The following is a 27,920-nucleotide window of genomic DNA, read 5'->3' on the forward strand; positions in this document are numbered from 1 at the left end:
GAGCAGGCCGGGCCTCACTGCTTAGTTCATCTTCCTTTCAGACCAAAGGCCTAGACAAAGATTGAATGGGGAGGAGGGGCAGCAATATGGAGGCAGCCATTGCCAGCCCTCAGAGGGCTGTAGGCCCGTCTAAGAGCCAGTGGTCAATTCTGCATCCAACTTGCCTCTGAAGCATCCCCTCAGTATCCTTTCCCAGCCTCTATCCCAAAGGTCATGTGACTCCAGCCCTGCCTCTCTAAGGCACTGGTACCCAGAGCTTCCCGGTAGCACCTCTAGCTTTCAGCACCTGGCCTTCTTGGCTCTGAGTCTCTCGGAGGGATGTTGACAAGCTGGTGGTCCCGAGGAAGCAGAAGGCTCAGGAGCATGCTGGAACCCTTTCAAATGATCACTGTTTGACACCAGGGCTCCCTAATACCTGTCAGAATCTCTTGGAGATTGCAGCTCACAGATGACCTAATACTGTCATGTTGTCTCTGAATGAGTGGTATGGCCTGAGGCGGGACCTTCCCTTGGTGGGAGGAGGTTCAGCATGAATGGCAGGAGTCCCTTGCAGTGTTAAGACTCAGACCCTTGTGCCAAAAGCAGTCAGTTATTCCCTCCCTTGAGCCTCCATTTTAAAGATGGGAACCCCCTGCTAGAAAGTGAAGGGTCACCTATCTGATGGGAAAGATGGTGTCCTTAGCGGGGTAAGACTGGGAGAACTGAACGTGGAAAGAGGGAGGCAAGAAGGTGTCCTCCACATAGACCAGGCCTTGCTGAGAGGGAAGGACAGAGCAGTCCCGCTGCCCTTCCAGTTTGGGAACTAGAGTGTCCAAACCAGGCCCTGACAGTGTCAGATATGCTCCCATAACCCCTTCCTTGTTCTCTTTTTAAGCACCAGTTTCTCCCGCTGCTCTCCAGCCCTACAGGGCCACAACTGCCCTGGTTCTAACATACAATGTCCCTGGAGAGGTACCCTGGTTCTAACATACAATGTCCCTGGAGAGGTGCCGCGATGCTCCGGTCTTACCTTCATCTGGGTGCTGGTTAGGAGATGGAGGAGGGAGGTGGTTGAAGACAACCTTGGGCAGAAATACACGGAGTTAGTGAGCAAGGGTAGACTGGAGGACACTGGAGAACCAGGTGTCTAGATTACCCACTCTGAGGAAGGAGGGTAGCCACCATACAGGGATACTTAGATACATTCTGTATACTCTGTATCAGCCCCTTGGAGTACCACTGTTACCCCGGCCACCTGCCACTTTCTTCACCAAGTATGGAGATGGCCAGCTTCAAAGGGAAAAAGTTCTGTCACCTCGGTTAAAATCCTGGCTCTACCATTAAAGAAGAAGTTGTATAGGCATTTATTGGCAAAGAAAGATGTTTTAAAATTGTGTTTCACCTAAATCTCAGTAAGTATTCACAGGGTGTCTATCCCATGGGGTAGACTCCTGCACACACGGGCCAGGCCATAGCACAAAGATATGCCTAGTATAGCCATAGTCACACACAGAGCGTTTTTCATCATGGCAACAGCCCTTAGGATCCATGGCAAAACAATGAAATAATGAGCTATATCTACCATGTATCAGTGTGGTTACATCTCACAGACACTGTGCTGGACTCACGGATTGTTAGCCCCCTGGAACGGAAGCTCAAACAACCTTTCTTCCCTGAGTTGCCTAGGTCGCTGTACTTTGTGACTGTAGCGAAGGCAGATACAATAAGACCAGCTGTCTTAAACTCCTGCTGCTGTAACATGGCCATCATGATAGGGTGGAACCTAGAACCATGAGCTAAATGGACGAAGAAAGGCCCTTGGGGCAGGAGCTCAGGAGAGGTAACTCTTAAGTATCTCCAGCAAGTGAAATAGTACAAAGTTGTCATCTTTCTAAAGTACAGATGCACCACATAGCTTTTAAAAGGTTAAGCTCTAGGCTTCTGTTTGTTAGTGTGTCACTTCGGGGAAATAACTTGGCCTAAGTTTGAATTTGCCCATATTCCCATCCATACATCCACTCAATGACCATCTCACTGTGCGCAGAGTATTGTATGATGCTTTGATACCGCTAGAAGAGAGGCCAGGGTTCAGCCAGGAAAGGGAACTAGCAGCCTTCGTTCCCATCAGGTCTCTGTTAGGATCTTGGTGATGTGCACAGTGACAGACAGGGCAGGACATGGGTCCAGGCATGACCCCAAATACCCCAAACTCATAGCCTTTTGACCAAGCACGGAATGAAATGAAACAGTCATGGAGACACATGAGTCTAAAGGGGCTGGTTCAGGGAGCGCCTTGCGCCTCAGCCTCTGTCCTGGAAGGGGCTGGTCACTCACCAGGGGTGGCAGGGGCGGGCTGATCACTCACCAGGGGTGGCAGGGGCGGGCTGATCACTCACCAGGGGTGGCAGGGGCGGGGGTACCTTGCCCTGGGCGCGGGCCTTCACAGGGCTCCAGCTCTTGCTCTTCTCGCTGATCTGCCTCTTGCTGCTCAGTAGCCCCATCCTGTGGGAAAGCAGAGGGCAGACAGTGACAAGAGACCTCAAGACCCTGGGTTCCTGCACCCAACCCTCTTCTGGTCAGAAATATACCACAGTGTAGCTTAGGATATCGGAGCGTGAGAGAAGAAGCTGCCATCCCTCGTTTTCTCGGGGACCCAGAGAGGGAAAAACACTGTGATTAGGAGCCAGACATCACCTGGCATGGGTCCCAGTTCTCAGGGACAGGAACCTGACCCCGTGTCTGATGGTCTGGGTCTTATTTTTCCAGTGGGCCACTGTGTTGCTGGGAAGGTCCCCTTCTTCCCTGGTCCCATAGGCTCCTCTGTCAATGGTGAGATTTTGTTTGAGCATGTCTAATAGGGTCCTTCGAAGCTGGAGTTAAATGAGATGTTATGTGCAGAGGACAAACTGATAGGCACTATGGTCAAGTTTGTTCTTTGGTTAAGAATCTTAGTAGACATGGGAAAGACCCAAATCCAGACAACAAAATGAATATAGGTTTTCTTTATTTATTTTGATTATTGATGAGGGAAGGGTGCAGATTAAAAAATAACAACAAAATAGATGTGAAAATGTTTTAAAATTTAAAAAAATTTAGACTATGTATGTATGGTTGTTAATACAATTCAGTATCCCCCGAAGATATTCCTAGAATGTTAATATTGTTTACTTTGGACAATAGGACTTCATATGACTGCCTGTATCCCATGAGCACTTGAATAGTAAACGCATACCTTTGTACAGAAGAAAAAGTTAAAAGAACATCTTAGCAATTTGCCTAGCAGCAGTGGAACTTGGGACGTGGGGAAAGGATAGTTTTTGGATGGACACCAGGTGGCTGGGTCTCAGGCATTTCCTGACCTACCCATCTCCCAGGCTCAATGCTAAGTCAGTGAGCAGCAGGTTCTAGAACACTCTCTGGACTTGAGCTCTTCCACACCTGTCCAGATGACCACACTCCTGTTTTCTATCTAGGCAGACCCCAAATTTGAACTTCCTGGGAAAGCATGTCCACTTACCCAGCAAACTGGAATATTTAAAGACTCTGACAGGAAGTCCAGCGCCTATAATGAAATGACCCTACTCCTTACAGTCCACGAACAACTGACTTTACAGGGCTTTAGGGAATGTGTATGTTCTCCATGAAGACTGGCTGCACACTAGTCAGTCAGGAGGCTGTGTGACAATGTTCCTTGTGACTAGGCTTCCTAACCCTGCAGTCTCGGGGTGGCTGAAGGTAGGGAGTGCAGAAGTCCGCCAGGGAAGAGGGAGACGTGTAACCCTGGTGTTCCATGGGCTTGGCTTCATCCGGTACACGCTGGTCTCTCTTCCAGGAAAGGATGGGAGGAGGACATGAGTCTGCTTCTGCACGCATGTGTGCGTGCATGCGCGTTTATGTGTGCGTGTGTGTACATTTTGTCGGTTACCCAAAGGAGGATGTGAGATATTTGTTGCTTAGAAATAAATTTGACCTCCATGCGGACTCTCACAAGAGCTGAGAGGTTCCTGTCTACCCCTTGGGGAGGTGCTCAAACCAGCCTCAGTCAAACAGGGGATGTGGTGAAGACAACAGTTAAAATCAGAACTGAAGCTCCTTATTTACACCTGCTGTGCGTGTCACGGTTGAAGAGCACTCAGCACCTCCAGTTTTGACGTTTGCGATAGCATCAGTGGTCTGGCTGCACTGGTCCTTGCATCTGAAGCAAGAGACGTGTCACAGGAGGCAAAGCAGCAGTTCCAACCCTGGGGCCAGGTCACACAGGAAGCAGGTGACCCTGCCAGGACAGGTCATCCTCAAGCCTGGATCTCCCCCCCCCCCCCTGCACGGGATGCCACCAGCCTACAAACATTTCTAAGCCTCTTCTTTCTCCCTATTGTTCCAGCAATGGTGGTCAAGGGTTCAGTGACCAGATCTCAGAGCAACCTGCCCACTGGCTTTGTGGCCATGAGCAAATCATTTCACTTCCCTGAGTCTGTCTCCTGGTTGATGGGATGGGATGGCTCCGTTCTTAGCACCATAGACAAAACTCTCTGAGGAAGGTATCCTCACATGTGGCTGAGAAAGTTGACTAATTGACTTCCCATCTGGGATAAGGTCTTAGAGCTCTGAAATTTCACCTTGTCTACTTGGCTTATCTCCATAGTCCATTTTAAGCTGGTCACAGATATATTTTAATTAGGCTTTCCTGCAACAATTGGTTATGTCCACGTGTGTAAAATACGGGAAAAGTGCACCAAATATCAAATATCGAAACAATTGCGTGAACACTGCTGTGAGCTGCAGGGTGATTGTGACTGTCCGCTGACTTACTAAAGTGTGCCCGCCTAGGCTCAGTGCATAGATGATTGGGCAAGTTGATACATAGAGAACAGATATATAAGTTTGAAGTCAAAGGCCAACAACCCGTCCATAATTAACAAACATTGCCAAGTGACCCACCCCCAACAAAGAGAGGACAAAAAAGAAGCAAGGAACAAAGGGCACACCAAAGAAACATTTTGTTTCTTTACTATTTTGGATTGACACTGGTGATGGCCTATCTCTGGGCTCAGAGGACCTAGTGAGCAGCCTGAGGAATCATTGTTCTTTCCATGCCGGGGGCTTTATCATTTCCAAGGTGGTTCTGAGGTGTATTGAAATTGTCTGTCTTTTCTTTGGGGGCCCAAGCTTTGGGACAGCAAACCTGAAGGTTTGGTAGTGGGTTGGAAGACAATAGCCAGCGAGAGTTCCTTGGATCCAGCAAAGCAATGTGTATCTACACTGGCACTAATTAGATTACCACTAATCTAGAAAGCCATGCTTGTTAATCTAGAAACAGAGGACCTCTGGTTGCAAATAACTATTAAGTCACAGGTCTGTCTGAGTCTGATCCATGCTTTGGAGTGGCTGTTTGCACCTACCCTGACACTCCACCCACAGAACACTGTTCTGGGGGCCACACAGCATAGTAAGGAAGGAAGGAAATGTACAGGGTATAAATTGCTTGCCTTTCAGTAATTTGCTTAGGATTTTAGTGTGTTAATTGGAGTAGTGATTATTTCTGTCCCCAAGGTGTTATGAAGACTTAATTAGTATTACTCATTATTAGCACATCTTAGAACAGCGCCTAACTCACCTAAATATCTAACAGGCACTGCACTGTCAGGGTAGATACAAGAAACCGATGGTTACAGTTCCTTCGGTCAACATGAGAAGTAAGTGTTACTAGTCCCCTTCTGCAGATGGCAGTTAGGGACAGCAGACACCTTCTACCGCAGCGCCGTCAGGGACCAGCAAGCCTAGCCTTGGATTCAACAGTTGCAACTCCACATCATTACCTTCACACCGGAACTTGAAGCAGCCCCAGTCATGGCTCTCAGGACTCTATAATCTCTTGTTCGTTTGATCTCAAACATTCCTGTTCCACTAATAATGTGCTGTGTCTTCCTACACAGCAGAGGTTCATCCAGTACTAATCTCGTGCTGGCTTCTTGCTTGTTTGCCCTTGGGATTCCAACACAATCATACGTGATGTGTGATTACTCTTCTCCTGCCCCAACTCTGACAAGCGCCATGTTCCTTGATTGGTAAACTCCAAGTTCTACAGAATAGTCTGTATTTTGGACTTTGCATCCTTGTTATGGTTCAAATCATGCCCCCTCCCTGTCCCTCCTTCCCTCCCTCCCTCTTTCTTACACATGGACCAAAAGCCACAGACTCCATTTGGTTCAGATGCATCTTTTCCCGGTAAGTGACGTGTGCTGTATATGCAGCACACGAAAGTAGAGATGCTTAGATGGATCAAAGTTCAGGTGATTTGTCCCACACGTCCATCAGAATGTCCCCGCCCAGCATTTCAGCTGATTTTTTCCTTGACAGCTACAAAAGCTTGTACTATGATTTCATCATGCATTTCATATTACTTAAGTGGGACCTGAGAGAAGAAAAATCACCCCAGAAAGACTGTCAGTTAATCTAACCACAGGCAAGTATTTTCCCAAGGACATTTGAGAAAGGAAACCTTCAGAGAATGAGGATTTTCCATTAACCTGATTGTAGAGTGTGTATCAGAATTATGAAGGGAACACAGTCCATGTTGTGTGAAATATTTTTTAAAGACTGGTCATCTGGGACTGGAGACATGGCTCAGCTGTTTAAGGTACTGGCTGCTCTTCCAGTGCACTCTGGTTTGATTCCCAGCAAGCACTTATCGTCTCACAACAATTGATATAACTCTAGTCCCTGGGTATCTGAGATCCTCATCTGTGTGCACAGACAGGACACAAGCAAGCAAACAAACAAACAAATATTTTTTAGAGAGGTGATCACTTCTGATAGTCCTAAGTCATCTCCTATCAAAGGGTTCACCATGTTTACTAGTCAATTGTATGCTAACTTGATACAAGCTAACGTTACCCAAGAGGAGGGAACCTCAATTATAAAAAGATTCCCTAAGATCAGACTGTAGGCAAGTGTGTAGGGAATTTTTAAAATTAGTGAGTGGAGGGTCCACACCATTGTATGAGGTGAGCCACCTGTGGGCTGTGGTCCTGGATTCTGTAAGAGGTGGGCTGAGCAAACCATGAAGAGAAAGCCAATAAGCAGCACTCCTCCATGGCCTCTGCATCAGCTCCTGTCTCCAGGTTCCTGCCCTGCTTGAGTCCCTGTCCTGGATTACTTTGAATAGTAATGTGGAAGTGTAAGTCAAATAAACCCTTCCTCCCCGGGCTGCTTTGATCATGGCTTTTCATCGTGTCTGATCCTACTTAGCTCCAGAGTAGTCTATTTTCCCAGCATGCAACGCGCTTGTTAGGAAGATGTGGCTTTGGACCATGTAGCTGAGTGAGTGAAGATCCCTGGGCATGTGTCGCTCCATGTAAGGGGAAAAGCTATCTATCAGTGATGGCTGAGGCACGTGAGAAGGAGGCACTCCTGTGGCTGTCTCAATTTTATGAAGCCAAATCTTTCCTGCTGTGGAAATGCTCCCACACCCTAATGCGGTAAATCTGGTAGAGAAGATTTCTGATGATAAATAGTTTGAGGGTTCTGAGCAGAACTTCAGCAGGGGTGGTGACCTTCTTGTGAGGCTGCTCAGAATATGAGGCCCCTTTATGGTGCATCGACTATGTGTCACTCTGAAGCCGCAGAGAGGCCCAAGGCACACTGGGTGGCTATACACACAAAAAATGTCCTCTACGGGAATCAAAAATTCTTCTTAGAGGGAGATCCCATGAAAATTTGCATTTTTAAATCCCTCATTAGTGATCATGGAAACATGTTGATGACCTGCTCCCGTGTCAGCATAGCTACCTTCATGTCTTGCTTTAATAACATGGGAGTTGGAATCTTTTTTTCCCCTTTGAAACAGAATTTCTTTGTGTAGCCTTGGCTGTCACTCTGCAGACCAAACTGGCCTCGAACTCAGAGAGCCACTTGCCTCTGCCTCCAAAATGCTGAGGTTAAAGGTGAGTGCCACCGCCATCCTGCTAGCTTCTTGTAATGTTTAACTATTCGTGGCGTTGTTGTATTTAGAGCTCTTTACTTTTTAACGGAGCTGGTTTTGTGTGGCAAAGGATTCTGAAACCTGGTTTTGTGCAGTAAGCAGCTGACCCTGAGTTCCATCCCAACAGTTCTGCCACAGGTGAGCCGAGTCCAGGATGTGTTTTAGGATGTGATTGAACTGATGCTATGCCACCTAGGTGGTCTGTTTGCCTTTGCCTCCAGAGTAGGCATTGGAATAGGGACCAGCAATCCCACAGCTCTTTCTTTGAGTTCACCATAACAATGCTAATTACCCTCTTGTCTATAAGTGAAATGCCTTTTTTCTGTCCTCCATACAAATATTTCTAATATGGTACTGTTTCCTGCATAGTTTATTGACAGGGAAGCAATTTTTCTGGACTAGTTTGTACCTCTGTGGTCCTTCCCAGCTTGCAGAGTATGTTCCTGTGCATGTCTCTTATTCCTTCTCAGCTGCTCGCCTCTCTCCGACACAAGCATGGAAAGAACAGTCTTGAAAATTGAAAAAAAAGTGACTGAAAAAATAAGATAGATATGGGTGGAGTTTGAGCTGGTGATCTAAAGTATAAAAAGAAAATGAAATCAACGCAAAAACTAATCCAGAGGACCGGACAGGCAGCAAGGGTGCTTACTCGCACTACCCTGGTCCAACGTCATCATCGGAGTCCTAACAATAAGGGAAGTGACAGAGCACACAGCATAAGGTTGAAAAGAAAGAGATTGGCTTTATTCACTGACAACTTGGTTCTTTGCTTAGAGAAATCCCAAAGAATAACCAAAGGACGTAAAGAGCTGGAGACATGGCTCTGTGGGTGAAGCACCACCAAGTCTGACAAACTGATTCAGCCCTCAGAGCACGGTGGAAGGAGAGAGTGGCTCCTGCAAGCTGTCCTCTGACTGCCTCTGAGTGTGGGTGCATGTGCACACACACCAAATAAATGTCAACAAATATAAATAAACGTGTAAAATTCTAGAAAAATCCCCCTGAATCTAATACACACATATGTTCTTATGCACTTGTAAGGAGCAATTGGACTTGAAATTTCAAAAGGCACTCTCTACATTAACACCAAAATATCTGTTTGAGTATAAATCTGATAAAAAATGTACTGAGAGCATAAGAAGGTTACTACTCATCCCTGAGAGCAGGTCTGAGGAAACAGAGCTCCATTTGGGGTTCATGACCATGAAGACTCAACTGTGGGTTCTTGAGCACAGATAAAATGCAGCAAGGACCCCGGCCAGCGAGTTGTTTGTGACTGTTAACAAGGCTATTCTCAAGCTCCTATGGAGACAGGCTCAGAAGAGCCACCATTACAGCACAAGTTGAGAGCCCATCCTACCTGAGCGTGCGCCTTACTCTCAGACAGGAAGGTGCGGTCTGAAAGAATGGGCATGGACATTCCATAACGAGTCCAGTAGTACATTCTTATAACTACACCCACCGCTCTTTGACAAATGGCCAAGACAGTCATCAGACCAGAGGTCAATCTCTTTAATAGACATGTGGGATCATTGGATACCACATGCCAAAGGAAAAATGCATTGCATCTAGATACAAACATCTCTCACAAAAATAACTCAAGCCAGATCATGAAACTAATTATGATCATAAAACTATAATCATAAAGCACAAAACTATAAAAAAACTTCTAGAAGACAACTTGGGAGAAATTAGGTGACCTTGGGTTTGGTTATGTCTTTATATTTTTTAATTACATTTATTGTGTATGTTGCCTGTATGTATACATGTGTATGTGTGCATGTACCTATGTATGTGTGCATATACCTATGTGCAGTATACCTGTGTACATCTGTGTGTGTATATATATATGTAAGTGTGCATGTGTGCATGAGTATGCACGCATGTGTCTCTCTCTGTGTGTGTGTGTGTGTGTGTGTGTGGTGTGCGCGCGCGCGCGCACACACACACACACAGATTTGCACACATACCACATCTGTGTGAGGGTCAGAGGACAACCCTGGAGCCAATTCTCTTTTTCCATAATGTGGGTCCCAGGGATAGAACTCAGGGCATCAGGGAACACCTTTACCCACTGAGTCATCTCTTCAGGCTTGGCAACGTCTTTTTTAAAGCAAGTTTTTTTCTTTTTTTAAATTAGAAATTTAGTGTATAAAATAGTGAGTGTAATTATGACATTGTCATGAATACATGTCATATTTTTATATTTACCTTGCACTGGTAATAAATTACCTATTTATATGTTTATTTTATTCATGAGACAGGGTCTCATGAGACTAAGGCAGGCCTAGAACTCCTGGCTGTCTTGCCCCCACCTCCCTGGTGCTGGGCTTACAGGCAGGCACTAGCACATCTGGCTTGGTATGTCTTCTTCGATGGAACACTGGCAGTACTGCCTATGAAGGATGAGACTTGGTGTTGGACTTCCAGTTACCAAAGAGAAATGAAAGACAATGACGACAGAGACCCTGGCCCATGTACAGTCGCAGAAGTATTACAAGTCAGCTTCCAACAAAAACAACAAAAATGTCCATGAATTGTAAACAGATTTAAAAAATATGGATGTGATGAGCCGCTGCCACTTCCAGCAACACAGCGGAGTCTTAAGGGTGCTGTGCTGTGGGACAGAGGCTGGGATACACAAGAAAACATGCAGTATTCTCCCCCTGTAAGACGTGCCGGGTGTGCGAGGTCAGTGACTGGCAGGGAGGGATGGTGAGAGGGACCGAACGGGAAAGGGTTAAGGGAAACTTATGGGGTGATTGAAGTGTTTATGTGGGGAGGTCGCACAGTGCGTTCATCTTTACAGTCTTGTTTTACTTATTGATTGATTGACTGACTGATTGATTGATTGAGACAAAGTCAGTATACCAGACTAGCCTAGATATCAATCCTTCTGCCTCAGCCTTCTAAATCGTGGGATTACAAATGCAAGCTCACATGCCTGACCAAGTGAGTTTATTTTTCACTAAAGTCACAACGGTACATGTAAGTGTGCTCATTCATGTCCATGGAGACACCCAAATCATACCAAAAGGCCAGGTGTAGCCCCTCTTGTACACATGCGTTCACAAGGGAAGGAAAGCCGCAAAGGATGTAGCAAGAAAGACTGGGAGTGCGGTGCTCAGGTCCAGGACAGTGTGAGATAGACAGTGGCCATGAAATGAATCTCTGAACGCAGAAAGGGAAACAAAAGATGCCTTACTAAAGCTCCCCCCCCCCCCGGGCGATTTCCCTTGGACATCGAGTGTCACTGACACCGTACCACAAAGCCTTTGTGTGTGTCTAAATTCTCCTTGACAGGATGAAAACGTGGCCTGGTCACATCATTGTAACAGTTACTTTTTAGTTCATTTATTTCAGTAGAAACGTCACTAGTGAGACACAGTGAACTAAGAGGAGCACAGAGCAGAACGTGCTAGAAGACTTAACGTTTTAACATATTGTGTGTAATAATGTGATAAGCTATAGTATGAATATTATAATAAACATATGACAGCGGCATGGCAAATCACAGGACGTGCAGCTCAAAGTGGAGCCTGTGTGGACAGATATGGTTGGAAGCTGATAAAAGAAGATGTCAGCATTTAAATGTGTCACTTTAAGCCATAAAATCAGTCACTTAGTATGAAAGAAAACGGTGAAAATGGAAGAGCATGGGGGAGGGGTGGGGGAGGGGTGGGGAGTGGGAGGGGAGGGGGAGAAGAGGGGGATTGGGGGGGGGAAGGGAGGGGAGGGCGAGGGTGACGGCAGGCAAGGAAAGAGGCAGCGGGGCTCAGGCCTTCATGCCTTTATGATTAGCTACCACTGAGGTATTGGGGTTCTCGCTGATTTGTTTATTCTCTGTGTGTTCATGTGTATGACTCTAGAGGCCAGAGGGTTACCTTAGCTGTCATTCCTCAGGAGCTACCCGCTTTGGGTGTCCTGGGTACACTCATCAACTAGGCTAGGCTGACTGGCCAGGGAGCCCCAGGCACCTGTCTGTCTTCCCAGTGCTATGATTAAGAGCATTGGCCACCAAACCTGGCTTTTTTCACATGATCAGTCGGGAATCGAACTCAAGTTCTCATGCTTGTACAACAAGCACTTTAGTGACTAAGTGACCTCCGCAGCCCCACTCCCACCCCGACTCACTGAAGTTCTAATTGTAGCAAAAGCAGGTGTGCAGCTTGGTGGCTTTTGCAGGGCGGGAGCAAGGGAGTTTTATTTGCCTTTGATCCCAGCAGCAAGGGAGTTTTATTTGCCTTTGATCCCAGCAGCACTCAGGAGGCAGAGGCATGGGGATCTCTGCGTTTGAGGCTAGCCCAGTGAGTTCCGGGATAGGATAGCCAGGGCTACACAGAAAAACCCTCAAAAAATCAAAACAAACAAACAAAAGAAAAAACTTACTGACCATTGTTTGCTCCTGGGAAGGAGCCCTAAGGCATAGCTGGGAGGCACATTTTTAGTTTTTTCAGCTGACATCCCTTGGGGCTGCCCAAAACAAAGCACATTCATGGACAGCCTATAGGGTTGCGACCTGTAGCTAAGTAACACATGCAAGGGTGAAAATCAGCTGTGTCGTAAGAGAGACAGGAACGAGGAAGGTAAAACATCCAGACTACATTGCTGTAAAGCAGAGGAAATTCCTGGGTGGCTTTATTACACAATCAAGAGATGTAAAAGGAATTAGGGGGAGTCTGTACATATCTGAAGATGTAAAGAAAATTGTGGAACTCTATGGAATCAGATCAAACTGCTAACATTAGAAGAGTTCAGGCCTCTGCAAGGACTGTTAGAACCTTCCTAAATACCTTTTGCAGAGAGAAGAAAACAAAGAAACCCAGCAATCACTCAAATTTTTAAAGCAGAGTGTGTGTCCTGAACCCATCTGAAAAGGGCAGAGGGACAGGAGGGAGGTGACACCCTGCCCCCGGCCAGCTCCATCCACTCGTGTGGAATGAAACCTATTACAAATCAAATCAATGTCCTTTCTCTTTTACACAGCGATTTGTTTTTACCACAGGAAATTCAGAAAATAACATGGGAGATAAAAATTATCCCCAGCACCGTCATTCGGAGACAGCCATTGTTAGCACTAGTATGTAATTTTCCAAGGCTATTTTAGTTTAAAAAAGCAAAAAATAGGGTCATTATCTACATCCTGTTTTGCGACCTGCTTTTGAAAGAACACATCAGTGTTGTCTTCTCCTGCTGGTATCCGCTTTGTCTCCCTCATCACTTGTCGGTCTATCAGGCCCCTGATCACTGGCGCTTAGTATTGTCCGTCCCTTCTATTATAAACGAGTTTTACTTCCAACACATTTTGCACCTGAGACATGTTTGTAAACATTCAGGATCAAGGTCTTCATTCTGAATAAAGTCCTCCACTAATTTTTGTCAAAGTTAAATTCCTGCGAGGGGAATTACAGGGTCATAAGCATCGAGCGTTCTCCGATAAGTCACCAGGTGGTGACTTCTATCCCTTTCTAAGTTTGTTTATTAAAAAGTATGCTTTACCTTTCTAGTTTTTTTTTCTTTTTTCTTTTTGCTAAGCTGGTGTTATAGGTAGACAGTAAATATTTGGGAATTACACACATTCAAAATGGAAAATCCCCTAAAACCCCACCAGCAGGCAGTGGCTATGTTGGCAATTCTAACCCAGTGTACAGAAAGCCGAGTTCCACCCCCAGCATCACACAAAACCAGTGCAGTGATAGTCTCTCGATGCCGTAAGTTGGGGGGAGAGGGGGACTTGAAGTCAGGAAGGTCAGAGGTTCAAACTCATCCTCTGCTACATGAGTTTGCTTGTCCATACCAGTTCACTTCAAACATTTTTTGCACCCAAGACATGTGTATAAATGACCTGGACTGAGATCTTAATCCTGACCAAACCCTTGTACTGTTGGTCAAGGGTCAATTCCTACAGACAGAATAGCAGGGACAAAAGGAATTTAAGGTCCAACCTAAGCTACATGAGACCTTGTCTCAACCAATAAAACAAAAAGCCTAAAACTGAGATCACACTAAATAAAAATAGCTACACCAACGGAAAATTACTATAGTCACCACTAACATAACCAGAGCAGTTACATATACACACAAACGTAAACTACCCAGACTGTTTACCTTGTTTAATAACTTGATATTTCCATGAACACTACACTGTGAATAACATTTATAAGTAAATATAATTTATTTGTATTTATTAAGTAATTAAAAATTCAATAGTTAAATAAAATTTAATTTATAAGTAAGTATAATTTTGATGGAAGTTTCCTAACTGCTACTCTACTTACTTGACATTAATTCATGTATCCACATTTGATCAAATAAGTTACTTTCAATTTTTGGTGATTATAAATAGATTTACTATAAATGAATTATACGTACTGATGGATAGATGGATGGAGTGTGTGTATGTGTGTGTGTGTGTGTGTGTGTGTGTGTGTGTGTGTGAGTGTGCGTGTGCCACACACCCTGGTCTGTGTGTGGAGGTCAGAGGACAACTTGTAGGAGTTGGTTCATGCGGGTCCCAGGGATCAAGCTCAGATCATCACGCTTGGCAGCAAGCCCCCTTTACCTGTTTGTCATCTCACTTACCCTTGTGTGATATTTTTAAAGCTATAGTTCTGTAAGTAGGATTCAGTATCAAATGTAGGCTCATGGTTTTTTAGGCTTCTGGTCTGTAATAGTAAGATTGATTTATGCTCTCAGAACTGACAGGAAAAGTTATTTTTCATTTCCTTGCCAATGGAAAAAGAAAAAAAGAAGGAAGCCATCCTTGCCTACCTGTTAAATAAAAAGTGACTAGTCATATTTATTAGCCACAGTTTCTAATGCTTTGATTTGATTTCCTTATAATACACCAGAGATTTTTATATAAGACACATATATTTAAAATACACATCCTTCTGTCATATGTTGTAGACATTTTGGCCCTGCATCTTTCCTTTGTTTCTGGGTCACTGTTCTATCTGCTCTCTCTACTGGTCTTTCTGTCAGTCCTTTATACAGAAACGTGTAACCGTGGAAACGTGCTCGTTAGCAGTGGCACCTGTGAGATGTTTTCACTGTATTTGCTATCGTGTGTGAGCGTGGTATGTATATGGAAGCAGACGTGTGGAGATCTTCGTGGAGTTGGTTCTTTCCTTCCTCCGTGTGGGTCCTGTATCAGGACTGCCGGGTTTGCACTCTGAGCACCTTTGTCTGCTGAGCCATCTCACGGGCCACAGAAAATTTAAACATAAAAAAGCCGCAGCGACAATACGGCAGCACTGGTGCAACGGACACGGGCTTCATTCTGCCCGGTTTCCTCCCCTGCCCCATCCTCTGCTCTCTCCGTGTTGTTCATATGAAGGACACAGCCCAGCTCCATCGGTGCCTTGTCCCCTGCTTCACCACAGGAGTCATCGTCATCCTGAAGCTGGTGGACCTCATGTGTTCTGTCATGCGTCCTGTCATGTGTGGGTTCCTACACCATTGGCATGTAACTGTCGTCACAGCAATATTAATCTCTTGCTTTGTGTTTGAGACTGATATAAAAATGACTATAAATCTATGTAAACATTTTGTGATTTGCTTTCTGATTTTTTAAATTTTTTTAATTTGGAAGTTTGTTTGTTGTCAGGTAGAAGTCCCTGGTTCTAAAACAAAATAAAACAAACAAACAAAAAACAAAGCCACCCCCCCAAAAAAAAACCTATCAGGGGCTGGAGACATGGCTCAGTGGTTAAGAGCACCGACTGCTCTTCCAGAGGTCCTGAGTTCAAATCCCAACAACCACATGGTGGCTCCCAACCATCTGTAATGGGATTTGATGCCCTCTTCTGGTGTGTCTGAAGACAGCTACAGTCTGCTCATCATATACTCATATACATTAAATAAATAAATTAATTAATTAATAATAAATCTTAAAAACAACAAAAAACCCTTTTCAGTTCAGTGACTTGGTTTATTTTTTTCACCTTCTCCTAATGGTCTTTGCCTCTTGATCTTGATAATGAGCAGCGCCCACAGGGCACAGTCAGCATTTTCTCCAAGAACAAGGAGAATCTGTGTGTTGAATTACCTTTGTGGGCATACACTGCAGTGTCACCAAGGGTTCCAGCATGATCCCCACGTGGCCCACCAGCAGACCCTGAGAGGTACATTCTCTGCTTACTTTACTCATGGAAGGGTGGTAAGTGGAGACATTTTTGCTTTAATTTGGTTTTGCCTGGTGACTTTTAGCATGCTAGGAACCATATTGCCCTTTCCCACTGTTTCAGCCTCTCATATTGGGTGGCCATTTAGAAATGTCTTCCCATTTCCAATACCAACCCAAACAATACTTTCCCTAGAAATACACCAAAGGTTATGCAGACCTCTATAGAGATAGGAATTTGTTGACAGATTCTTTAAAAGTGTTTTTAGGAGAGGAGACTGAGTCATTGGCTGATAATTAAGAGGACTATAGTTCAGAGGTGAACCTTCCCTCCCTCCATAGCCTCCAAAAGTCAAGTGGGTTTTCTATCAAAATTCCAGCAGAAACTGTACAACAAATTTCTAAAGCTTGGTGGGTGATAAAAATGCCCAAGAATAGAAAAAAAAAAAAGGAAAGAAAAGAATCAGACGTCAAAGAGGCCCCAGTATAAGCTGCTGTGACTGTGAGATAGCAAAGGGATGCACACAAACACATAGGGACAGACACAGACACAGACACACATACACACACATATATCACATCACACACACTGACACACATCACACAGACTCACACAGACACAGACACAGACACACATCACACACACACAGACACAGACACATATCACACACACAGACACATACACACACACACATCACACACACCACAGAGCACACACACAGACACATACACACATCACACACACACATACACACAGACACAGACACACATCACACACAGAGACACATATACACACACACATCACACAGAGACACACAGACACATATCACACACACAGACACATTCACACACACATCACACACACCACACAGCACACACAGACACATACACACACACACACATCACACACACCACACAGCACACACAGACACAGACACACATCACACACACACATACACACATCACACACACACAGCACACATACAGAAGCACACTCAACATCAGACAAACACTGGGGATCACTGGAAAGACGCTCAAGTAAATGGCGCTGTGACACTTGATGTTTCTGTTGAAGTTGTTCCCTCCCCTCACAACTATGCCTAATATCAAATCTACATTGACAAAAGATTTAACCATGAAAGGCTTTAAACCGTTAGAAGGGAGAATGAGAAACTAAATATAGGTGATGGTTGAATCGGAGAGTCAAATATTATACAATAAAAGTCAAATATAATAAAAGTTTTAAATGCCACATTTTTCTCCTCACCGAAATCCTCTCACATGTTCTCAAGTCTGTTCCTGGATGTCTCATGTCTGTTCTTTGCACAGAACCACATGTAGACTCTACCCCTGCATGGAAGCCACGTGACTCTTATTGCCAGGACTTCATTCCTAACTATTTCTAATTTATTTTTCAGAAATAATTTAAGAATAATTTTGAGAAAAAATCCTGTATTAATTTTATTAGCATTGCATTTATGATCATATAATATTTTTGAAGAAGTGGCAAATTTTAAATTATACTCATTTGTGTGTGTGTGTGTGTGTGTGTGTGTGTGTGTGTGTGTGTGTGTTAAATGGAGTTAGTGGAAGGAGAGGTACTGGCCTGTGTTCTGACATTATGGTTTGCAAAATACAGCTCACTGACAATGTCCCTGTCTCTCAAGTGTCCTCTCCTGCCAGGTAGAGTCAGGGCAAGGACGAGCAGTGTCTCACAGAAGACTAGCTGGAAGCTGAGTCGGACACAGCACCCATGGAAGCACTGACTGGAGCTTAGCCTCTAAGACTTTGTCTTTATCACTCACATTTTTTATTGTAAGCTTCTTTCTTACCATGCAGACTTGCACACACTTTTATGACTCTCCTTCCATGCATGTGTATATGTATATAAGCATTTGCATGTGCGCGCTTACCTTCACGTGACACATGCGTGTGAGTTGGTTGCTGGATTTCCCTGCACTTTCTTCAGGCTTTCTAGGTTTTCAGAAGGAAAACCAGTTTGGACTAATTTCTGGAAACTGTTTCAGGATCCCTGACCCAAACCACCAAGTTGCTTGCCAGAAAGGTTGTGACCGGATCTGCTGCCTCCTGTGATGGAGGGTAGCATGGCCTCTCCCACCCAAGGCAATCCCAGAGATGGCTTGATTCATTCCCAGGAGGATCCCATCATCCCTAAACAAATGCTTTCCACAGCCAGGATGTGGGTGAGCATTGGCGCCACGGAGAGCTAGTATTCAGGATGCCGTGGGATGACAGCCAAGAGAAGACAGTAGCAAACCAACCAATCACTGAGCGGGAATTCCCAGCAGAGCTGAGTGCTATGGAGAGTCAGTCAACCACACCAGAGGGGCTGGATTGTTCAGATAAAACCTTTTCCAGGGTGAACGTCATCATACTTGGGTCTCAGTGGCAAGGAAGTGTTGCTGGGCGGGGGAGAGCAGGAGGCAAAGGCCAAGTGTGGGCTCAGCACTGTCCAAGAGCAAAAGTAACACACTGGAGGGCAGTGATGCATGGGCAGGAGAGGAGACAGGGCATACAGCCCAGGAGAAGCTGGGATTTCATCAATGATACCAAGATGACCCACTGCATGCTTTGAAGAGCCAACATACCTTTTACAAAGGTCACCGCAGCTGCTGCGTGGAGAAGAGATTGGGAAGGAGAGCTGAAGGCAGGGGTCCTTGGCAGGAGGAGAAGCAAGAGGCTGTGGCTGGAACACGGGTGTTGTGAGCAGATATGGGGCATGGCTGGAAACAGTGAGATGCTACCAACATCCTCACCATGTGATAAGATTTGAGGGCAGGGCGGGCTCTCTGCAGTAGGAAGAGCCACCTCTCCCTTCTGAAGAAGATTAGAATCCAGGTTCAGAATGAAGAGTCCCATCCCTGGCAGGCATCTGAAACCCCACCGCATTGAAGAAACTCATGAAGGCAAGTGTCCACCCAGGTAGCACGAGCTCACACACAAGCTATGTCCAAAGTGCCATTGAGCCAACTCCTGGTCCCCTCGGGAGCCTGAGCCTAAGAGTCTGTGCCTTGTGGATAAAGGCAGCTAGTGCCCATACGAGACTGGAGGCTGGGTGATGAGGTCATCAGCTCATATAGGACCTGGGGTAGGGGTGCGTTCTATGACTGATTCATGAAGGTTGTTGTCTAAGAGCTTCCTTCACCCAGCTCGTTCTTACATCGGCTGAGGGAACCCTAGGGTGCTTCCTTCCTCCATGCAGTGGCAAGGTTATAGGGCCAACCCAGTCCAAACCATCCTCTGATGACTCCTGAAGCCCTGACCTGCTTCAGAGAGCACATGCACTTGAAATTGTGTGAGATGTGCGTTTTTGTTTCCCAGAGTCCCTCCCTTCTCTGACAGGGGACCCTTGACCCAAGTCCAACTGATTGGGGTTTCAGTAATAGGACCATCTCTATGTAATGGAGCCAAAAGCCCTCACTGCAGGACTAAGGCTGGCAGTGTCTCTCAGACAGCTACTTGGCTGTGTCCTGAAGACCCCAGTTTGGCTAATTTGGTGTGCAGTCTTCAGAAGTATGGTCCCTGTGTGTTATGTTCCAGGCAGGCATCTCTTTCCTGACATCTTGGAGGCTGCTCACAGCTATGTATGAGAGCAGAGAATCATCCTTGAAAGGTCACATAGGGTCTGAGCTGTCAGGGTATGTGAGGAGGCCGAGAGGCCACCATTCATGATGGGGTAAGAGCCATGAGTGGAGAAAGGGCCATAGAACTCAGAGAGCAGCTGACAGTGTCACAAAGACTATTGATGCTGGGACTTCTTGTGTGTGTGTGTGTGTGTGTGTGTGTGTGTGTGTGTGTGTGTGTGTGTGCGCGCGCGCGCGCGCGCGCGTGCACACACACGCGCGTCTGTGGAGGTCAGAGGTCCACTTGGAGTGTCAATCCTCAGGCATGTCCACTTTGTTTTGTAAGACAGGATTTCTTACTGGCCTGAGGCTTTGACTTGGGTTGTGTGTTTCAGAGTGCGTTCACTCGACTCAGCCATGCGTGGCACATGATCAGGTGATAAGGGACAGAGAACACAAGAGCTTTCACAGACCTCATTCGTTTATACACAGAGTTGTTCCTTACACTGTTGCCCAAGATGCCAAAGAAAAATGATCCTTATACCAGAAAGAGAGAAAGTGTGATTCTCACCAGTCTTCTATTTGTTCAATATAGCATGATGTTAAACTCGCTGTGACTCAGAAAAACCCTCAATATTTTTCTCACTGAAGGCAGGGCAGTGAGCTGGAGTCTCTCTAAGGCAGCCTTTCCCCGTGCAGTGGACACTGAAACCGGTGGGGGCCAGGCACCAGGCTGCTTTGCTGACCACATTCTCTCCCACACAGGGCCCACAGAGGCCGGGATTTCTTTTTGAATGGATGAGTGAGCCAGTCATTGGTCAATTTATTGGTCAATCCAGGTAAACCCAGGCATAAAAAGAAATGGCTGTTTGTTCACCTCCCTACTACCCTACTGCTACACAGAATGTACACCAAAACTTACAAAGACAAAGGTACAAAGATGTTTATCTCCAGCCAGAGTCTGTACGTTAGCTGGAATCGTTAGCCATTGCTTGGGGCTGACACACTGACCCAATATTCAGTGGTGCTCTACACCACTACAACACATCGCAGACGGCCAAGACGCAAACGTGGCCAGCTCACTTTGACGACAGCACTGCTTGCCACACGTTAAGAAGCCTTTCTTCTCCAATGAGCAGTAGCAACTGGGAAACACAGCGACTCCTGGGGAAATGGGAAACTGAGTGTGTCCACGCTTGGTGCCTCAGTGCACACTTGGTACCACACTTTAAGGTGATCCAAGACAAAATCAGATACATTTAAGAAATCACTCAACCACTGTGGAGCGGGGCAGGAGAGTCTGTTTTTAATTAAAGGCTATCTGAAAGGGAAAGAACCTACCATCCGCACGAGGAAGCCAACAAATTAACAGGCTGACATTCTCCATGGGGCGGCTGAGTGTGTTTGCTCTCTTGCATTTCAAAGGTTCGTCTTTGCCCCTTCAGCCCTAGCTGATGACATTTCAGGTGGGTGCACACAACTTGATCAGCAGAAAGAACTATCAGCAACCACAAGCGATGGTGAACTCTGACTCTCGGGGGGGGGGGGGGGACGTGAAGCTGGTGGAATCCATTTAGCCTAAAAAAGGCCATCATGCTCTCTTTAACTAAGATCCATACACACGGAGCTGCATACGCATGGGGCTGTGGATATAGTTCAGTTGGCAGAATGCCTGTGTAGCATGCACAAAGCCCTGGGTCCCATCCCCAGCACCCCAGAAAGTGGGTATGCTGACACTTACCTGTAATCCCAGCACTCAGGGGGTGGAGGTGGGAGGACCAGGAGGAGTTCAAGGTCATCTTTAGCCTCAGAGCAAGTTTGAGGCCAGTCTGAGCTACTTGAGACTCTAAAAAATACTTTGGGGCTCACAGTCCCCTTATAACTGTGATGAAATTGAAAATAATGTCCTCAGGAAAATATGCTTACCATAAACATGACAATTCTATCGTTTTTATTTTTGAAGTACACTAAGAGAGCTTACTTTTGTTACTACTAAAATTAGCATGTTAAAAACCTTTTCTTTAATAGAAATTTATGAACTGGAAAGATGGCTCAGTGGTTAAGAGTACTTGCTGCTCTTCCAGAAAACTTGAGAGTTCTGTTCCCTGCATCACTGTATCGGCTCACAACTCCAGCTCCAAGGAGTCTGATGCCCTCTTCTGGCCTCCAAGGGCACACACATGGCATTTTCCCTCCCCTAAACCCACAGAGAGATAGGACAGATAGACAGATGATAGATAGATAGATAGATAAATGGATAGATAGATAGATAGATAGATAGATAGATAGATAGATAGATAGATAGAGGTCTTTTAAAAAAACTGGAATTTATATACTAAATTTGGCACCCACTTTCAGAGATCCCTTTCCTTGGCAAAGCCTACAAGGATTCACAGACTTCTGATTAAGAACAAACTAGCCCAAAGCTCTAGGGGCTGTGTCCTTATGAGTCACTTTATTTCCCAGGCAGGAAAGTCTGCTCTCCAGCCAAAGACCACATCACAGCACTGGCCAGCAAATATGGTTGTCAGGGAGCCAGATGACAGAGGATCAAACTCTTAGCCACCATCATCACCGCTTACAACTCGGTTACAGCTCGGTGCCAACCCCATTCTGTCCCCAAATGAGCATTTTGTGTTCCCAATTAATTGTCATTCCTTGGAGGGATTAGAAAAGGACAGCCTTCGGTTACTGATGCAGCTCAGATTAACTTTGCCTGTGTGCTATTTTGTTTTTGAACCACAGCTCTCTGCATAATGGTTTAAAAAAATCAAAGCAAACTAGTGGTCCAATATTTATACAGCCTCACAATGCCCATTGCGCCATAGAGTCACGGGAAGGTGCTTAAGTTCCGACAGAAAGAGAAGGGGGAAAAAGCAGGGTCATGGTAATGTCTCTCATGTATCAGTGATAAACTATGTCCAGGGTAAACCAACAAGAGATTTTAGGACCAACATAAGCAAAGCCAGCTGAATCAGAGGTCATGTCTGTTTCAGCATTACCTTTGGGGTTACATAATTTTTACAGATCGAGGTCAGGAGACACACAATACATCTGTGTTAAATTAGCCTACCCTCCCAGTGGCTCTCCCTCCTGGGTCTCAGCAACCTGCTCGTCTTGTGGCTTCCCTTGTGACTGGGCTTTGGGGGTAAGTAGTGCCAGGGCTGAGTTAGCAGAATCCCCCAGACTCGGACCACAAAGCCAAGCCTAGCATTAGAAAGAGCAAAGAAGACACCATCAGCACTTCCAGCATTCATTCTGGTTCCCTCAGACCCCTCCTATGTTATGTCTTCAGAAGAGACCAGTTCCTATAAATGAGGTGGGTGTGGGGCTCCATTTTTAAATTCATGGGGTTTGCGGAATAGACATGCTGTCTTGTTTTCTCATGCCATCAGAGACTCTGATGGTCATATCACATCGCTCGAAAACAGACTGACATTTGGAGTCAGATGTAAATGGCTTGTCTGCGGTGACGGATTAGTGCTGAGAAACATTACAACTCCCTTGGCTACCAAGACCCTGGCCTGGTTCAGCTTCCACCTGGCATCTGCAGTTCTCGTGATATCCCCATGAGAGCATGAAGTCAGCTACTCCCACTAACGCTACTGAGAGATGACTGGATAGATTCCTATATAGCAAAATCTGAAGGAAAGAGACAGCGCCGACATACAGAGGCTCCGAGAGCTGCCAGCAAGTCTGCCCTCAGAGCCCTGCTGACCTCTTCTAGTTGGGCTCCCAAGAGCTTTTCTCACATGGCCAGCCCTCCCGCTGCTAGGGGAAGTAAGCAAGAGCCCAGGGGCCCCTCCTGTTTTCTGATCCCAGGGTTCATTTGCCTCTGGACTCACAAGTGACCTGGCTTTCTTTTCTGCTGTCCTAAAGCACCTGGGGGACAGTTCCACAGTCCTATCATTTGAACTCTTGTCAGAATGAATGACTGACATGGGAGACTGACTTCATAACCACTCTCACTTCTGTGCTTCTCAGGCCTGGCACAGTGTCTTGCTCTCTGATAGACAGTTTCAGAGCTGAGAGCCAAAGGGGCCAAGGAATGTGGGGAGGACTTAACCCCAAAGGTGGCAGATGATGTGGAGAAACTAAAGCAGGAAAGATGGAACCACGGAGCCTGAGCTACGGAGCAGCCTACAGGAACAAGGTTACCTCAGGAATAGCCTGAGTAGCCCACAGGGCATAGAAGCAGACTCAGCAGAATCACGTCCCCAGGAAAGCTGGCGCCAGAGTCTCTTGGGGGTAGAAACTTCTTCAGCCAAAGGTCGTAGGTCACAGCTTGAGGTCTTATATGAGCGAGCACAGCAAGAGCTCATCACCTGGCTCCCGACTCTCAGCCTCTGTGTATAGACCATGGAACAGTCTATTCTTAGCCCTCACCTCTACACCCACACCTACCCCCCAACTCCCAACCATACACTTCCTTGCCTCACTGCTGTGCTAAGATACAGACTAACGCTGGATCCTAAGGACACAGCCCTGAGTGTGCATCTCAGCGCTGTTCCCTCTCAGCTCTGGACCCCTAAGTAGGTTCCTGCCACCAGCACAGGGCTGCTAGGGGACCAACTGAGAACAGGGCATCCTGGTATATATCTAGGTGCCTAACCACCCTTCACCACTTGACCTGAGTGCATGCAGTGCCTACAGAGTCATTAAGGTTTGACAAGTGGTTTGAAAGGTAGCTTAGCTCCCCTCCCCCCAAACGCACTGTTGGAAACAAGCACAGAAAGAGGAAGTTGTCCAGCCAAGCGCCAGGCCAGAGCTCCAATCTAGAAGTGAAGTCTCAGAGACTAATAAGCCAGGAAGGGCACAGTCCACCTCCAGCTCTCTCTTAGCTTCTGACTCCTCCTCTGGGCTTAACCCCAGGTCACCATCTTGTCCTGTCCATATCAGCAGCACCCTGATGAGATACATACACACACACACACACACACACACACACACACACAAAGTCTGATATATATATATATATATATATATATATATATCATATATATATATATATATCAGACTTTAGAAACAACGCCCACTCTCAGTTTCTTTATCCACAAGGCACAGACTCTTAGGCTCGGGCTCCTGAGGGGACCAGGAGTTGGCTCAACGGCACTTCGGACATAGCTTGTGTGTAAGCTTGTGCTACCTGGGTGGACACTTGCCTCCATGAGTTTCTTCAATGCGGTGGGGTTTCAGATGCCTGCCAGAGATGGAATTCTTTATTCTGAACCTAGATTCTAATCTTCTTCAGAAAGGGTGAGGTGACCTTGAGCCAGACAGTGTAAATATGGTAACATCAACCTCATTGGGCTCTGTGTAGTGGCTCCAGCTACCTTCCTTTCTAGCAGGCTGGGCAGCTTGCCTCTAGCTCCGTAGCTGTATGTCTGTATGTCCCCAGCCATTTTCTCTCACATCCCATGTCCTCTGGGGGACCTCCACAGCCTTTCCCATCTTGGAACTACAGACATACAGTCTACCCTGGATGGGTGAGCTTTTATAAATCCAAAGACCTCTCAGGAACAGACAGCGGGGTCCCTCACTCATAGCCACAGCACAGAGCACATGGGGATTCTGTGTCTCACACGCATAGCAATGCTCCTGCCCACTCACCCATCCCACAGGCCTCAGAGCACTGTTCACACTGTATAGAGAAACGAGCTGCCCAGAAGCCAGCTGACAGACTTACCTTGCAGGGCTTCAGTAGCCTTTCAACATAGCTGTTCAGATCCCAGGGTGCATGTGGTTGAAGAATCTTCTAGCAGCAACCAGAAGCTCTGGACCCAGTTACGACAAACCAATCCCATCCCCAGATGGATTCTTCTCATCTCAGTCAGCTTCAGTGGCTTGTGGCTTCCTGCTAACAGCATTCAGAGGTGTGTGTGCCCCCGTTGTGATCACACTTCCATCAAAAGCCCCAAGAAGCAGTTCAACGTGAGCTCCACCCTCCAGCCAAGCCTTCTGGAGAATTCTGGCTCCTCAGCCCCAGAGATCCTCTTGAGGAAGTTCCGTGGGCACCTGACGTTCAGCCATGCTGGTCATATTGCCCCTCTGGTACCCCAGAGTTTTCTCATGGGTTTTGGTTTACCACGTGGCTGGTGTTTTCCCTCCGTTGGTTTGTTGGGGTCGACACACCTCTAACTATCTCCAGAAAGTATTTTTCAGAGGGTTCTGTCCGCACCACCTGTGGGAACTAGGGTGGGGTCCTCTCAGTCTGTTGGTTTTTGCTTTGCTTTTCAATGGTGCTAATATTAGTGAGGTGACAGGATGGTGTGAGCATTCAGTGGCCGAGCAGATGTGACTGCAGTGTCCAGAATTGATGCTCAGTGTGTACAAATCCCCTGTGTTTGCTGTAGCACTGTAGTCAGCAGGTGAATCTGATCTCAGAGGTTCTTCAACTGATCTCTGAGATCAGTGAAATCTCAGAGAACAGACAGTGAGGTGACAGGGAAGGACTGTGACACCATAGCTGGGTATATCCTTTCCCATATCAATCAAGGGGCAAATGGGACCAGGAAGGTTGTTGAGAGGACCTGCTGCCCAGATGACATCATACACCTTGCTCATCCCGGCATCACAGGGGGCCAGTGGGCAGATCCTCCCTTCTTGTTCATATCTAGGAGCCTAGATAGAGTATATCATCAATCTGCCAGTTTCTACTTCACAGCCCATACAGAACATCCTTTCTGGGAGTTTATGGCTAAGAGAGTGTTCACCGCAAGTCTGTGTATGACAGAGCTATCAGAAGCTCTTTGCAGTAAGCTGTGGAGCTCTTGGTTCTATGGGCTGTTGCTTGTCCCCAAAGGTTTAATAAGAACATGTATAATGTCCCTATCATGGTATTTAGGATAGAGTAAACAGCTAAAGTGTTCACCTGCAATCAATAGGCATACATGTGTGGGAAATAAAGGACCATCTCAGGAATTATTCCTCGGGAATCAGGTTTTTGCTGGGGTTTTTTGTTTGTTTGTTTGTTTTGCTTTGTTTTTGGCAAGGTTTCTCTTTGACTTTAAACTTGCTAAGCAGGGTAAGTTGCCTGACTAGTCAGTCCCAGGAATCATCCTGTCTCTGCTTTCTACAGCCTGGAATCATAATTGCATACCAGATTTTGTTTTGTTTTGTTTTGTTTTGTTTTGTTTTGTTTTGTTTTGTTTTGTTTTGTTTTGTTTCATAGCAAGTCCTGAGGACCAGACTTGGCTCCTCTGCTTGCAACGAACAGAGAATGTTTGGACTTGAAGCTGTGCACTTGAACCTGAGGCTGGGAGAATACTAAGGGAAGTCAGGGAGACAGCTTGCTCTGACACTGGCTCGTCTACCCAGAGGCAGAGTGGGAGAAATGGGAGAGTTTGCAAGAGGAGAGAGATTTCAATTTGCTTATGGCCTTGGCCTTGGTATAGTCTGAGAAAAACTCACCCTTCTGTTTACCACAGATGTTGGAAGCACACACACACACACACACACACACACACACACACACACACACACACACAGATGGATTCCAGCAACCACTCAGAAAAGAACAGGGAAGTGATGCTGTTGGCTTCAGATGTCTGAGCAGAAGTGAAAGCTATTTTCAACCATTTTCATCCTCACAACGTCACAGGACCCATGGGAAAACTGTTAGGGAGAAGACCCAGGAGACAGATGGGAAGGAGTGAATATCAGGTTAGACAGTATCCTTTGTCAGACAGTTTATGAAGGTAGGGAGCCTCGAAGAGGTCTTGTCAAGGCAGGACTGAGACCAGACCCTCATTCTGACTCTCTGGGTTCTTTCTATGCTCAGCCTGACTGCCTCCCTCGGTCATTTCCCTCATTTATTTTTGTGCATTTGGGGTGACTTATGCAAATCTCAGGGCTCTCTTTCCATGACTCTACACCAACCTCCTGATAAAAACTCGCCTATAATTAAAACCCAAAGATGTGAGCAATAGAATACTTAAGCTGAAAAACATTCAGATAATCCAAGCCAAGATTTAACTCAAAGGTGTTGGTCTGGGACATTATTAGCTAGTCCCCTTTAAATGGCAACAAGTATAACATCAGACAAAAATTGTCAACAAAATAAATACAAGGAACAACTTTCAGATCATAGGGAAATGCTCAATCATTAAGAACTTCTATTGTGCTGCCCAGCACATGGGTGCTTTTTTCTTTTCTTTTTTTCGGAGCTGGGGACCGAGGGTGCTATTTTGAATAAGGAAAATCCTAGGTTTGCTGGTACCTGTGGTAGGCTTGGTCCACAGGCCAATGAAAA

General features: G+C 46.0%; 1 protein-coding gene across 3 annotated transcripts in view; it reads right to left on the reverse strand.

Moving 5' to 3' along the window:
• The window catches only part of Blk (BLK proto-oncogene, Src family tyrosine kinase), a 38,696-nt gene extending 12,617 nt beyond the window's left edge, over nt 1–26,079 (reverse strand). The window contains exons 1-4 of one of the 3 annotated variants that reach the window (XM_087586320.1): nt 25,356–26,079; nt 23,828–24,015; nt 2,376–2,481; nt 1,010–1,061 (exon numbers count right to left, since the gene is read on the reverse strand). In XM_087586320.1, coding sequence (XP_087442446.1) covers nt 1,010–1,061; nt 2,376–2,481; nt 23,828–23,991 — 322 coding nt within the window. In that variant the 5' untranslated portion in view covers nt 23,992–24,015; nt 25,356–26,079. 3 annotated transcript variants of the gene reach the window in all.
• Between the last annotated feature and the right edge of the window lie 1,841 nt (nt 26,080–27,920).

Source organism: Rattus norvegicus, chromosome 15 (assembly GCF_021556685.1).
Source record: "Rattus norvegicus strain SHRSP/BbbUtx chromosome 15, alternate assembly SHRSP_T2T, whole genome shotgun sequence".
Classification (NCBI taxonomy): domain Eukaryota; kingdom Metazoa; phylum Chordata; class Mammalia; order Rodentia; family Muridae; genus Rattus; species Rattus norvegicus.